Source organism: Pelodiscus sinensis, chromosome 2, assembly GCF_052426305.1.
Source record: "Pelodiscus sinensis isolate ZL-2025 chromosome 2, ASM5242630v1, whole genome shotgun sequence".
NCBI classification, from domain to species: Eukaryota; Metazoa; Chordata; order Testudines; family Trionychidae; genus Pelodiscus; species Pelodiscus sinensis.
The window spans coordinates 94,278,326-94,292,448 of record NC_143053.1 but is presented as its reverse complement, the minus strand read 5'-3'; the positions used below and the strand labels follow the sequence as shown (position 1 = coordinate 94,292,448).

Sequence of the window (14,123 nt, the reverse complement as noted above, 5' to 3'; positions counted from 1 at the left end):
GGCATCCCTGATTCAGCTGCTGCTGGTCAGTTTCAGCAGCAGCTGAATTGGGGATGCTTGCAATAGAGCAGCTGGAGTGCTGCCGGGTTGGTCCCGCAGCGCCAAAGGACGGCGCTGCGGGACCAACCCGGCAGGACCCCAGCTGCTCTGCCTCAGGGGTCCCCGATTTAGCTGCTGCTGAAACAGATCAGCGGCTGATTTCAGGAAGCCCGGGGCAGAGCTGCTCTGCCCGGGGCTTCCTGGAATCAGCCGCTGATCTGTTTCAGCAGCGGCTGACTTGGGGACCCCTGAGGCAGAGCAGCTGTGGTCCTGCTGGGTTGGTCCCGCAGCGCCGAGGGGCGGCACTACGAGATCAACCCTGCAGCACCCCAGCTGCTCTGCTCCCGGGTTCCCAGATTCAGCTGCTGGTCAGTTTCAGCAGCAGCTGAATGGGGGAAGCCTGTCCGGCTGCCCCAGCACTTCCGGGTTCCTGATGGTGCCGGACCATCAGGAGTCCCGGAGCATTGGATGCCGGACAAATGGAGTTTTACTGTACTACTTTCTATGTCCTTCCTTTATCTGAATTGTCCCATCTACAAGCTGTGTAGAGACTAATTTACCTGATGCAACTACCTGTTCAAAATAGAGGCCCCAGTCCTGTGCACATGTCACTATCTTGGCAAATATAACAAAGTGGAATAAAACTAATCCTTAAAGGTACTTCAACCTAAAGAAAATCATATTATTTGAAGCAAGTATTCTTATGGAAGAAGTTGAAGACCCAGGAAATGCAGAGCTCTTAGAAAAGAAACACTTAAAAGTACACATGCCACAGATTATATGCCATGGTTAAACTACACAGCTACTGCAACCTATGGCTGTATAATACATATAGGCTACGCCTAGACTGGCATGATTTTCCACAAATGTTTTTAACGGAAAAGTTTTTCCGTTAAAAGCATTTGTGGAAAAGAGCGTCTAGACTGGCATGGATGCTTTTCTGCAAAAGCACTTTTTGTGGAAAAGCGTCCGTGCCAATCTAGATGCGGTTTTGCGCAAGAAAGCCCCGATCGCCATTTTCGCTGTTTACACTGACGTTCTTGCACAAATGCTTTTGCGCAAGAGGGCTTTTGCCCGAACGGGAGCAGCATAGCATTTCTGCAAGAACACTGACAATCTTACATGAGATCGTCAGTGTTCTTGCGGAAATTCAAGCAGCCAGTGAAGACAGCTCGCAAGTTTTTCCACAAAAGCAGCTGCCTTTGCGGAAAAGCTTGCCAGTCTAGATGCAGCCATAGGGTGTGAATTACATTATTATATGTGTATGTATACACAAGAAACTACTTGGTACCTTCTTTGAAAGCCATATTGATTACATGGAAAATGCCACAATATTAACTTCACCCTAATTACTAAAAGATATGGCTTTGTTGTACTTTGTTTTTCACTGATAATTAAAGTAGTAGACCCTGGTGAGGGCTGCAGTTGGAATCATCCAGGGAGAAGTATTCTTCTGATATTTTTGCCTGACATTGGAACATGCTGGTACACTCACAGTGTAGCCAATGTCATGTTGGTACCAGTAAATCATTCTGAGAGAGAACTAACAAAGTAGCAGCCAATACAATAATAGCCGCACAAACTTGATTTGTTTAACTGGGTAAGATGGTTAGAGGGCAGCAAGATAGTTCTTGATTTCTGTATTGCCCATTGCCTGAAGGACTCCACAAAGGGCAGCTTGACTGTTGAGAAGAATATGCTGTAATAAAAGAATATGACCAATCATCACTTATACTGAAGAACATGTAAACTATTATAGGATATTGCAACTGCCAAACAAATGATTGGTATAGAAAAGGAAACAAACCTACTCACCTATCTGAACTCTGTATTCCACTAGATACAAATACTAGGGATGAAGACAACAATACAGGATATATTGATGGCAAAATACCACTAAGGTTTAATAAAGCTAGTAGGGACTGTCCGCCTGACATTCGAGGGGGACCGAGGCCCCTGAACCTCACTACTGGCAGACCGCAAGTAAGAGTTTTATTGGAGAAAAATTCCAGCCCCCTGGACAGGACCAAGCATAATGGTCTTTAGCCCCCAGTCACCTAGCTGGGGCAGACTACAAGCAACACACGAGCCTACTGTTCTAGGGATGACTGGTCTCCAGCGCAGAGTTGGAGATGGTGACAGGTGGTCGTGGGACCCAGACCCACCCTGCTTCACTAGGTCCTAGCCCAGGGCTCAAACAGTGATGGATGGGTCTACTATTTGTCAGCAGGAATCCTCCTGAAACACGTTGACGCACTTATGGGCAGCAGAACCAGACTAGTCTCGTATCCGTAGGCTACCTTCTACCACAGTTTATTTGCAGGGCTCTGTGGTCCAAAGTTCACCTATTTCCTCTGGGTACTCAGCTGCCGGCAGCTCCATGTGGTCCACAAGGCATCGGTCCACTCTGGGGCTAGGCCATGCTCTTGCAGAGGTGCCTCTTCCCTAGAAGAGATGTCCGTTCTCTCTAGTGGCTCAGCAGAAAACTGGTTGTTGAATCCATTTACTTTCATATTGATTATATGACTGAAACTCCAATTCACTTGTATTAAAAGAAAAGCACTGCATTGTATAAATACTATAGGAATTGTTTTTGGCTAATGAGTTTAGCAAGTGAATTGATGACTTCTGATGTATTTACTGATTCAGAATTTACAAACTCTTTCCCCTTCTATAACCTCTTCCATGGAAAACAAAAACTAAATGATAAAAGGCACAGGTCTGTTTGTCCTTTTCTTAGCCATATTTACCCCCTTTCAAATGGCAATAACCTAAGAAATATGATATCCCTTTGTGCCATGAAACAGATTCATTATGCAGAGTACTTTTCTGATTATGATCAATTTGCACCCAAAATGGAACCACTTTGAATCTATTCCGTTTGTGATTGAAACAGCCAACATAATTGCATTTGTGTTCAAACGTGCTTATGTTTGTTCAACCAATCCCATGGAATATTAATTGGAAAGAAGAGTGTTTTGATGTTAGATTTTTGGTTTTGATTATTCCTCTGTTTGTGTCTTTACTGGTTTAAAACACTCATCTCCTGCCTCAGGCTCTACATAAATAGGCAGGGGGAGTTATAAAGAGTTATAAATTTCTGTGTCCAGCTGTAGGGGAATTATCTATGAATACGCTTTCTGATCCAGTGTATGAAAGTGTTTTCTCCTTCACAAGAACTGAGGAAGATATCTGTGAATGGTCTTCTAAGGATTCCTCACAAATGTACTAGGCTGGAGGGACAGGGTATCAGCAGACAATTATGGGAATTTGAAGATTGGGAGAGCATAAATAAGGCATAAAGTTATTACAGCCCCTGCATTCTTCTGAACTGCACAGAATCCTATCAAAATACTCTATTTTGCCATTAAGTGGACAATAGGAAAGCATATTGTTTTGCAATTTATCTCATAAAAATGTTAAGCAGCCATGCAGGTAAAGTTGTAGAGAGCCATCCTCAAAGTTTCCTAAGGAACAGCTATCTAAGATGTCATTAGAAAATTTTGAAAATTACTCGTATGGCTTCCCATTACTGTTTGAGCAGCATTTGTGACATTCACATCTGATAAATATACTTTTTGACCTTTGCTAACTTATAGTAAGCTTCTGCAGAAAGAAGTAGAGTTGAATACTGATATATTTCTATGTGATGAAGAAAAACTAATGATTAGAATGTTAGACTAGAATTTAGGAGTGCTGAGTTCCTGAGCTGGGTCATAGCTTTCCTGTGTCATAATCTCTTTGAGCCTTACTTTCCTATGTGTAAAATGAGGATAATAGAATGTCCCTGCATCACAAGGGTGTTGTAATAAAGTTGCTGTAATAAGGCATACAATTATTAGGATGTTGAGCAGATATTTACGGAAATTTAAAGCTAAATTCACTTTAGTCATGATTTTGCAATGTGTGTGCTCTCTTCTTGACACCTTTAAAATAACTGGCCTGACTATTCACAGACAAAATATTTCAAGGTTACATTCTTAAGCAGCTGCTGAAATAAAATTTTCTATTTGTACATATAGCTGTCTCTGATGGAAACAGCAGAGTACTCATCCTGTTAGCAAAGAAACTGAATCTGAATTCCAGAATTGATTAGTAGGCACTTGAAAGCATATCAATGCCCAGACTTCCAAAAAAAAAAAAAAAAGAAAAAAGGTGTTGAATAAATTTGAATGAATACTTTTGAAGAACCCATAGTTTTCTAATGAACAAGAAGAGATACTAATTATGCTGGGTAAGTTGCCTCTGGCAAACTGTTCTAATCTTATACTTGCCACTGCAACCTTTGTCCTGTCCAGATACACTATATCAATGTGACCACCACTTGTATCTCACCATGGGAACTAACAAAAGATTTACCCCATAGTACTAGCTAGATTGTTGGGGTTGCCTTAAACTGAAGTGCTTCTTGGGATCCAACGATTGTTTTCTTTCTCTCGCTTTTTGAGATTTGACAGAAAATTACAGACCCCTAGTTCTCCAGACATACTGTCTATTGCTTTGGTGTCATGTTTTGATAACAATTTGAAATAACATGAACATGACTCCTGAAACTTTAAGAATTCTTCCCATTGCTGAGCCTGTAGGGCTTTCATGTTGAACAACAAACTAATTTTTGAAACCACATCAATTTTCCAATGTTCTAAGGCATAGTGTACTTTAACATTGTGCATATTGCATGACTTTACTACATTTCTAAGTTCATTACTGTAATTATTAAGATTATGATAAAAAATTTGAAAATGAAGAATTGTATGCTTTTGATTTACATTTTGTATATTGGCATTTTCACTATGTCTTAATTACACATAGGAGTGTGATGAATTTCATTGGGCAGACAGGAAGATTCTGAGTGAACAGCAGTAATTGAATGGGGGTGGGAGATGCTCAAGTGTGTTCCGTATTTTATCGCACCATCTTAAGAATGAGTAAGACCAGAAGATGGTATTAGAACAGTCTGTGTCTTATATTTTAATTTTGTGGTAGAGTTGTTTTTCAGAAAGGAAATTACAGTCTAAAGAATAATGTTTACTGGATGGAAATTCAATTTCAATTGCAATTTTTAAAATGATTATTTTTAAACTTCAGATTTTAAATCAAAACATGAAAAAATCCATTTGGAAAAGAATATCTCTTTGCCAATATATGATTATTCTCTAAATTTTTAAGCATTACTCATTCTAGCTTGATTTGCAATTCCGAATGCTTACATTTGCAGCCCTATTCCGAAATAGGCTGCAATTGTAAACATATCCTAAGAGGCATAGAGAAGTAGAAATCCAAGTAAAAATGGAGAAACCCTTGCAAAAAAAAGAAGGGAGACAATGTGCCTTAGAGTATTCGTGGGTATTACAGGCACCCGGGGGTGGGTAAGAGGCAGGAATAGAACAGAAAACCAACCTGTTTGTGTGGCATAATTCTTATGGATACCAGCAGGTTTCTTAGTGGATAGCCTTACAGAAATTTATTTCTGCTGTGACAGTGAAAGACAGCAAGCACTAGAGTGCATTCACCAGGGTATTGTATGTAGCTGCATATGAAAAAGTTATTAAGGAAAAGTGAAGTCAAGGAAATGACATTTGCTGTTTTAGTGTTCTGAAAGCTCTCTCTCTTCTGAAATCTAATATAGAATTCAGGCCATTAAATGTAGAAAAGATAGAAAAACATGGAGTTATTTGAAGGTAAATTCAAACTGCAAAAATAGTTTAAAATCTGATCAATATTATTTGCTGCATAATGATCATGTAATGGGGATATGCTTATGTAAATAAACAGAAAACACTGAATTTATCTACTCTGGTTCCCTCAGGGTATGTCTACACTACCACCCTTGTTCAAGCTAGGGTGGTAATGTAGGCAACCGGAGTTGCAAATGAAGCCTGGGATTTGAATTTCCCGGGCTTCATTTGCATATTGCTGGGCGCCGCCATTTTTAAATGTCCGCTAGTGCGGACTCCGTGCCCCGCGGCTACACGTGGCACGGACTAGGTAGTTCGGATTAGGCTTCCTATTCCGAACTACCGTTACTCCTCGTTCCACTAGGAGTTCGAACTAGGGTGGTAGTGTAGACATTAGTTCGAACTAGGGTGGTAGTGTAGACATACCCTCACTTCCTTCTGTGGCTTGTAAGTGTAAAAGGAGTATTCTGAATCAAATATGAACAGTTCTAAGAAATATATCCTCAATAAGAAATAGTGGGGAAGTCAGATTTGGGAAGGCAGGAAAAAAAGAGTTTGGACAAAAAAAGCGAAATCACTCTTTTTAACATTATCAGAATCTTAATTCCCACAAATTCTGAATTGTGTTTCAAAAAGACTGATCTCAGTCAATGTATAACTTCACCCCAGAGGAGAGCATCAGCTATGGATATCTGAGAAAGGACAGCAAACCATTTTACTATTCCTAAATATCCTCAGAAGACAGCATTAAGGGGAGCCGGCCAGGCACACGTCCATGAAGATATAGAACAGGGAAGAGGATTGTAGGATACTGTAAGGAAGATGAGACCATCCAATGTTCTAGTGGAATTTAAAGGTGTGGCCAAACTTGATGGTTTCAAAAAAATTAAAAATTCCTCTTGGGACATGTCTACACTAGGAAAGTATTTTGAAATTAGTAAACTCAACTTAATAGCTCCCTATTTAACAAATTTGAACTAGCATGTCCACACTATGGGGAAGCCTTGAAATTAGTCCGAGGCAGGCTCCATTTATGTGGATATGCTACTTCAGACTTGGACCTCCAGGAATCACTGGAAAGTAATTAGTTCAAATAACTCTGGGGAGTAATTATTTCAAAATAGCAGCACCGGAGTGTCCAGCCTAATGCTATCTTACAATAACTATTTCAGAATTAGTGTTACTCCTTATGAAAAGCAGGAGTACAGATTTCAAATTCCACAGCCCATTATTTCAAAATAATGGGCTTGGTAGTGGGGATGTTCTGCTTACAAATTTGACCTGAGCGGGGAGGGGAAAAGGTGGTTATTTTGAAATAAATTCCTAATGTAGACCAAGACTTGGAGTTTCAGGCTCATATGGACACAATATCAAACTTCAACAAGAGGACTGCAGAACTGTCATGTTGGGTCCATAGAATCCCTGTGAACCAAAATTTTTAATTCTTTTTATATCCCTATTAATGATTCTAGTTGGTGTTGACCCTGATAGAGAATACCTATGAGCCAATGACAGAGAAATGCTGGTCTCTTCCTTCATTTATTAACACTTGAGAGAATGGTATTTCAAAATTTTCTGATACTGTTATTTTGAAATTCCTAATGCTAGTCCTAATGCTTAGAATACTATTTCATATAAAAAGATTACTGATACTTAAACATAATTTAAATACTTATACACATATAGTTAATAAAACAGAGAAATTTAAATGAAAGCACAGTTAAGATCTTAAGCTTGTTTTGCAAAGCTAATATGTACATGTTTACATGCATATGTGGGGGGGGGGGAGGGGTAAGGTGAAGGGCTGTGGGATAACAGAAAATATAAAAGGGGAGGGTTGATTTGAAATCCGCAGACCTCAAAATGCTTTATGAAGGAAGATAGGCACCTTCTAACATTAGATTGATGTAAACTGAAGTACAGAGGAAGGAAGTGACTTGTCCACATTTACACAAAAGTTCAGAAGCAAAGCAGGGAATAGAATTTAAGTCCTCTGGTTCCCAGTTCATAGCTTTGTCCCCTGCACAATACTAAATCTGAACCAGGTAGCCTTCACATTGTGTGTTTTAAATTCAGTTTGTCTAGGACATCGCCATAATAAGTAAAATCAGATTATTGCTTTAAGAGAAAGCAATCAAAAGAACTAAGATGAAAAATGTATAACTGCAAATTCCAGTTCAAATTTGGTACATATCATAGTAAACATATTTCCTGTGAGTCTAATGTAAAATGAACCCGGATTAGTAGACAAAATACATATTATATTCCTTTGTACAGATTTGCCACGTGTTTAACAACTGTCTCTTTCTTGTAAAGCTTTTTTTAGTTTTTCTCCGTTCCTAATGATCATTCTGGGTTTTGTCATTGGAGGGCTGTTCTAGGAAGCAGGTTGGCCCCCCTCTTCTTCAGTCACTGCCTCCACGAAGTCTCCAAAATCATACATGTTGCCAAATCCTGAGCTCACTTTCTGCTGTCTCTTTAATCTGAAAGCAAACAAAGTATGTGACCAGAAAATAAGTCAGAAATGTCACTTGTAAATTTAAAACCACAGCACATCAAATGTCTTCCAATAAAAAGTTTTATCGCTCAAGTGTAAGACACTAGAAGTTTAGATATGAGAAGAATTTTGCAGCTCAGTTAACTTGAGGGAAGATACTGAATTTTTTTCCCCAACAAGTGATTCCTTCAGGCACCCAAGGGAAAAAAAGATACGGACTTAGATTATATTATCTAAAATAATCTTTTACAACAAGAAGCAGGGTATGCATTAAGATAATGCAAAGCACTGGTTGACCAAGTTTTCATTTCTGGAGGGCAGGATGGAGCTACGAAATTAGTAGAAACAGCCACCTTGAAGAAATATATTGGGTTTGATAAATTATACCATAACATTCGTGTCAGTAACAGTGAGCCCAGGTTAACATTTTGTAAATTACAATTAACTCTCATTCTTTAATAACTATTGCCCATTATAATGAAACCTCCTATACAAAATGAGGTTGATATGAATTAAAATAAAAATGAATCTTCTGTACAGTGAAACAGTGATATTTAGAAACACCTTCTTATTACTATAGTTCACTATTGCCACTTAACCAAATTAGAGATGCTATTTCATATATTCATATGAATACATCAGCACATATGTTAGTTTGGTGGTTTTCAAGGTAACAAAGAACAATGAAACTTTTCTCTATTTTCTTTTTTTTTCCTCCCAAAGAGAGATAACCATCAGAATTTAAAACTGAAAAGAATCATTAAAAATGAAGGATATGTGCGTCAATTCTACAAATGACATTCTGTTCCCTCAATAATACGTGTTACATTTTCAATAGCAATTAATTTACCTTTAAAAAATAAATACATCTTGCTAATAGAAACACAGTCAATTCCATTAATACAAGCCCTGCGTTTTTATTTATTTTATTTATAGTTTCAAATGGATGAGTTGCTCTGATACTTGTATACAAATTAGCTGATGGTTTCCTGCCCTTCTTATTTCTTTAATGTATTAGCAGAGACAAATGGTTCATTTTAGTCAATTATTTAATTGCATGAATACAATTACATATGTTTTGAACCAACAGTAAAATCAATACTTTGCCTAATAACTTTTAGAATATTTAGAACAAGTCTTTTAAAGTGTCCATTGAAGAAAATATGTTTGCCAGCCTCTACTAATAAACTGGAAAGCTGACCCTTTTTCGAGAGCACCAATCCATAATAGCCTATTCTGTGCTCTCAGACCCAATTAATATAGAGAAACCCTGCATCCCCAACTGCACTGATTTGCAACCATCTGCAATAGCACAAATCAAAACTAGCTCCTACTGGGTGAGAAATACTGAGACTGCTGTTCCATTTAAGCTAATCCTTCTCAAGGTATAAATGGAGTGTACTGCACAGATAGCAAATGTTTTTAGCTCAATTTTCATTTCCCGTATTTGCAATATATACTCATAACAGGTCTGAAGTAGTTCTGTGCTTTTATTGCTCATATGCCAGTATTATATATTACTGCTATAATGTCCTATTTAAGAGAGAACATTTATAGTATCAGAGTAAGCAGGCTATTGCTAATGGAGAGATTCTGTGATGAGGCGAAGACATTTATTCTATAAGTAGTTGTCCAATAATGCAGCACAAATTCAGAATTAAATTATGGTTACTGCTTGTAAATTAAATTTAAAAAATAAGTAATAAAAACATACCTAAGCAAAGCAGGTATCATCAGCTTTGATTCTATCAGTAAAAAAGAAAGTGGTGTCTGGAGAATAAATAGGCTCTAAATTTGCTCAGCTTCAGTAATGCAAGAGATACACTGTATATAATTGGCTGCAGGCAGTCCCACATAACTGTGAACACAATGATGGGAGAAGAGCATCTTTCTTCCATAGTTTATGGAGGGGCCAAGCACAATTCCCCAAGGCAGAATAGGGACTAGTGCAGACTAATGTGACAGTGGGTGCCAGTCTCCCTAAGAGTGGGAATAGGACCAGTCATCCCTATAAGCTGTTCACTTGTGTAGCTACTCAGGAGAGATTCAAATGCTCTCCAGCCGATTAACAGAGCACCCACTGCTAGGCTTTTTGTTTCTATAGGTGGTGCACATTTGCACTTGCCTTAGTACACATAAAATGTATTCCATACATGAATGGAAAATGTCCACACATGAATGAAAAGATCAGAGGGAATGCTGAATGGGGCCACAGTTTAATTGCTTTATTTTCTAACATCAGCTGTAATTATAATTGGAACTTGAGGACTGAGTCTCTTCCAATCTCACTGCCCCTCTCTATACACATTCTAGCCTTTATAATTAGGAACTACACTTGTGGGTCTAGCTCCCATTGTGTTTTGCAGGCACAGTTTACTGGCTCTGGAAATCATAGATACTATGAATTAATACTGCATTTAAAACAAATGAACAAAACAAAACAAACAAACAAAAAACTGTTGCAGACTAGAGATACCAAAGAAAAAAAATTAATCAATTTGCCTGGAGTGTTTTGGTTCATTGGGTAAGAACTTGTTGTGCTGCGCTCTGGCCTGGCTTAACTTACCTCATTTTATCTGGGTGATGCATGGCCTGTAGGATAAAATACTTAGTTTCTGAAAGCCTTCCATGTAACAATCAAAACAACAGCAAAAACCCTGCACAAACTGGAGTCTCTGGCTCTTATTATGAAAAGTTAAATCTCTGGATGAGGACAGTTTTTGTTTCTGATTTTTTTAATTAAAAATACTTTTTATTTGATAGTTTTGGTTTGGTTTGGATAGGTTGGGGTCTTTTGGATAGAAGACTCACTTTGAGAGTCCTCAGATTAAATTAAATCTGATTAGAAGATATGCTTATGATTTTTTAGCACTTGGAAACATAAGAATCTAGTAACAATTTACACTATTTTATAAAATACAGTTTAAAGCTTTCAGGTGGGCTATATTTTTGTAACTGAACCCAGTTCCTACAAGCTGCTTTACATTGGGGGAGCTCTGTGCTTGCATGGATCTCCACTGATATGAAGGAGATTCTTCTCAGGTGCTGCATCTTGCAGGATCTGGGCCCTTAGGGATAATATAAAAACAGTGGGGCTGCCCAAATGTGACTGATGGCATTATTCGTCCTGCAGAATTATTGTTACCAGGGATCATGTGCATGAAGAGAACAGCCCACTGCAGGTTAAGTCACAGAGCTTGTACTTAGAATGTTGGCAGTTAGAAAAACCATCAGCTTTTTAATGAGGCATTGGGAAAATTGAAATTGAACCAATGGAAAAAAAATGCAGAAACCTGTGGCGTTGTTTCCATACAGTCACTTTTCAAAATGGAATCACACTTTAAATCCCCATATGGATTTTCAAGCAAAGGGTGAATTCTTCAAAAAATATGTGTTTGTTATTTGTATTACCATGGCATATAGGGGCCCCAGGCACTAGGTATAATGTACAAAACAAGTAAAAAGAGATAAAGCATTACACTGTCTACTGAAAACATTTATATAAAATGTGAAGACTAACAAAAAAGTCAATTACACTTAAGTGGTAGGATTCCAAAGTGCCTATATGAATCAGAAGTCTCATTGACAGCCAATCCATTTCTGTTATTCAGTAACTGGTCTTTTAAATTGACTTTATTCTTCTTGTTTGTTTTAAACCTCTAAACTTTCTACAAATTTCCTGATTGCACACAAGGGAAATGAACTTGATCATTACATGGGGTGTAAAACAGTTCACCATAATCTGGCTCTCTCCATAGGGTTCCAAATGGTCCCTATGTACACATTGTTCAATCCAGACATGGATACGTTTTATGAAAAGATGTAGGTGCAAATGTAGAAGAGAAAGTTTGGAGAAAAAGATCTTTCCACAGAGGAGTAAAAGAAAATGGGCCAAAACGTCTGCCCCTTAAACTGAAATTAAATTATCAAGAAATAGGGAAGAATAGGGAATTGTGCCAAGGTGGAGTGAGGGAGATCTGGTTCCTGAACCTGCAGCTCCTTACCAGAATGAAAGGACGGGTTGTGGACATTATGGCTAAGTCTACACTGCAGGGTTTTTGCGCAAGAAGTCTTTTGCGGAAGAGTTCTTGTGCAAAAACGTCTTGCACAAAAGCACATCCACACCTCAAAGTGCATCACTTTTGCAATGTGATTTTGCACAAGAGAGCATCCACACTGTACGGATATTCTTGCGCAAGTAAGCTCTGATGGTCATTCACAGAATGGCCATCAGAGAAACTGTACTTTTTCGGATAGGCTCTTTTTGAACAAGAAACCCCTGTGGAGTGTCCACACTTGCATTTTTGTGCAAGAGCTGTAATGCAAAAAGGAGTTATGCCTCGTAGAAAGAGCTATACCTACACCGCAATAAGCCCTCTGTTCTGCCATTTTACCGTTGATTTCCTTGCGCAAAAACGTGCTTGAGGTATGGATGCTCCCCGGGCTTTTGCGCAAAAGTGGTTGTTTTTGCACAAAAACCTTGTAGTGTATATGTAGCCTCTGTGGCTTAGTTCTGCTATACCTATTCTTCCATAGGTAGAAGGTCATTGTGACTCACTGATCACCTTCATCTTCACTTTGCCTGAGCTTCATTGGGGCATTGTTGAGAATCTGGGGCAATGTGTAGAGACTCTTGCCAGTAGCTTAATAGTGATAATGGACCTAACTTTTCAACCTAGAATATTAGAATAGAAGAAGAGTACTGTAATTTTAAATATAATAAATAAATAAAATTTAAAAATAAAATACAGAAACTATAATGTGGTGAGCCCTTTGTGCTTAAGAGCCACCTTATTTCCAGAGGATGTGTTTTAACTTGGATGATCAGCCTAGATTCAAGAAAGTGAAGGAATACCATTGGACTTCTGATAGAATTTAGGTTTTCCTGGGAGGTCAATGATTGACAGCAGGTAAAATATTCCCAAGAGATCCCCAAGATCAGTACATCAGGGACTAGACAGTGGGTATGAAAAACTAGTATATGATTTTGCTAAAACAATTGGTAAGGAGGAAATAGCCAAACTCTATAGCAGGAGTGGGGAACCTCTGGCCCAACAGGGTTAGCCACTGGTGGATCATTAGACAGCTTGTTTACCTAAGCATCTGTAGTCATGGCCAATTGCAGCTCCAAGTGGTCTCAGTTTGCCATTCTCCTGTTTCCCACAGCTCCCATTGGCTGGAAATGGCAAACTCCAGGCACTGAGGGCAGCAGGTCTCTGTACTTGTGGATGCTCAGGTAAGCAAGGCATCTGGCCACTAACAGTTGTTAACCCTCATGAGCCATGTACGGCCAGCACCAGAGAGGCTCCCCACCCTAGTTCTACAGGATGATTAGCAATGTTCATAAGTAGCTTGCACTGGTCCAAATAACTTGGACTAAAATTGCCCCAAGAGGATTAATTCCCCTTGTTACCAATGTTCCCTCTATTCCCCCCCATCCATGTGTAGAATAAATTTTATGATGTGCTCTGAGGCATATCCAGATGTGCACCACCAGTGGAAACACATGCTGCCAGCTGTGGGTGCTCTCCAAAACAGCCCAGCAGCATCTGAATCTCTCTGGGGTGGCTACCCAAGCTCACAGCTTATAGGGGACATTGCTTGTTACTCATATCCCCAATCCTTACAGAATATGGAAGTAGTCCCTGCAAAACAATACTGTGCTGCTGCCCATGTGAGCTTTAGATGACTAGGATCACTAGGGTATTTGGCTACTCCAATGACTGAGAGTTATTGAAAAATTCTGTTGTATACATGGGAATGTGTAAACAGATCACTTGCCATGTGGCACACATTGGATGGCCTGACAATAACTGGAATATGCAATAGAGAGCAGTGACAAACATCTAGGTGAAAATGAAATGAGAAAATAAAATGTAATGCTACTCAACTCTGGATAGAAAATCAAA

General features: G+C 38.9%; 1 protein-coding gene across 2 annotated transcripts in view; it reads right to left on the bottom strand.

Annotated features, from left to right (window-relative positions):
• Window positions 1-288: 288 nt before the first annotated feature.
• CCDC102B (coiled-coil domain containing 102B) overlaps window positions 289-14,123 on the bottom strand; it is a 336,113-nt gene continuing 322,278 nt past the window's right edge. Inside the window, exon 8 of one of the 2 annotated variants that reach the window (XM_089776321.1) lies at window positions 289-8,200. In XM_089776321.1, coding sequence (XP_089632447.1) covers window positions 8,095-8,200 — 106 coding nt within the window. In that variant the 3' untranslated portion in view covers window positions 289-8,094. The remainder of the gene's footprint in view (window positions 8,201-14,123) is intronic. The other variant, XM_006121423.5, reaches the window with a different exon arrangement.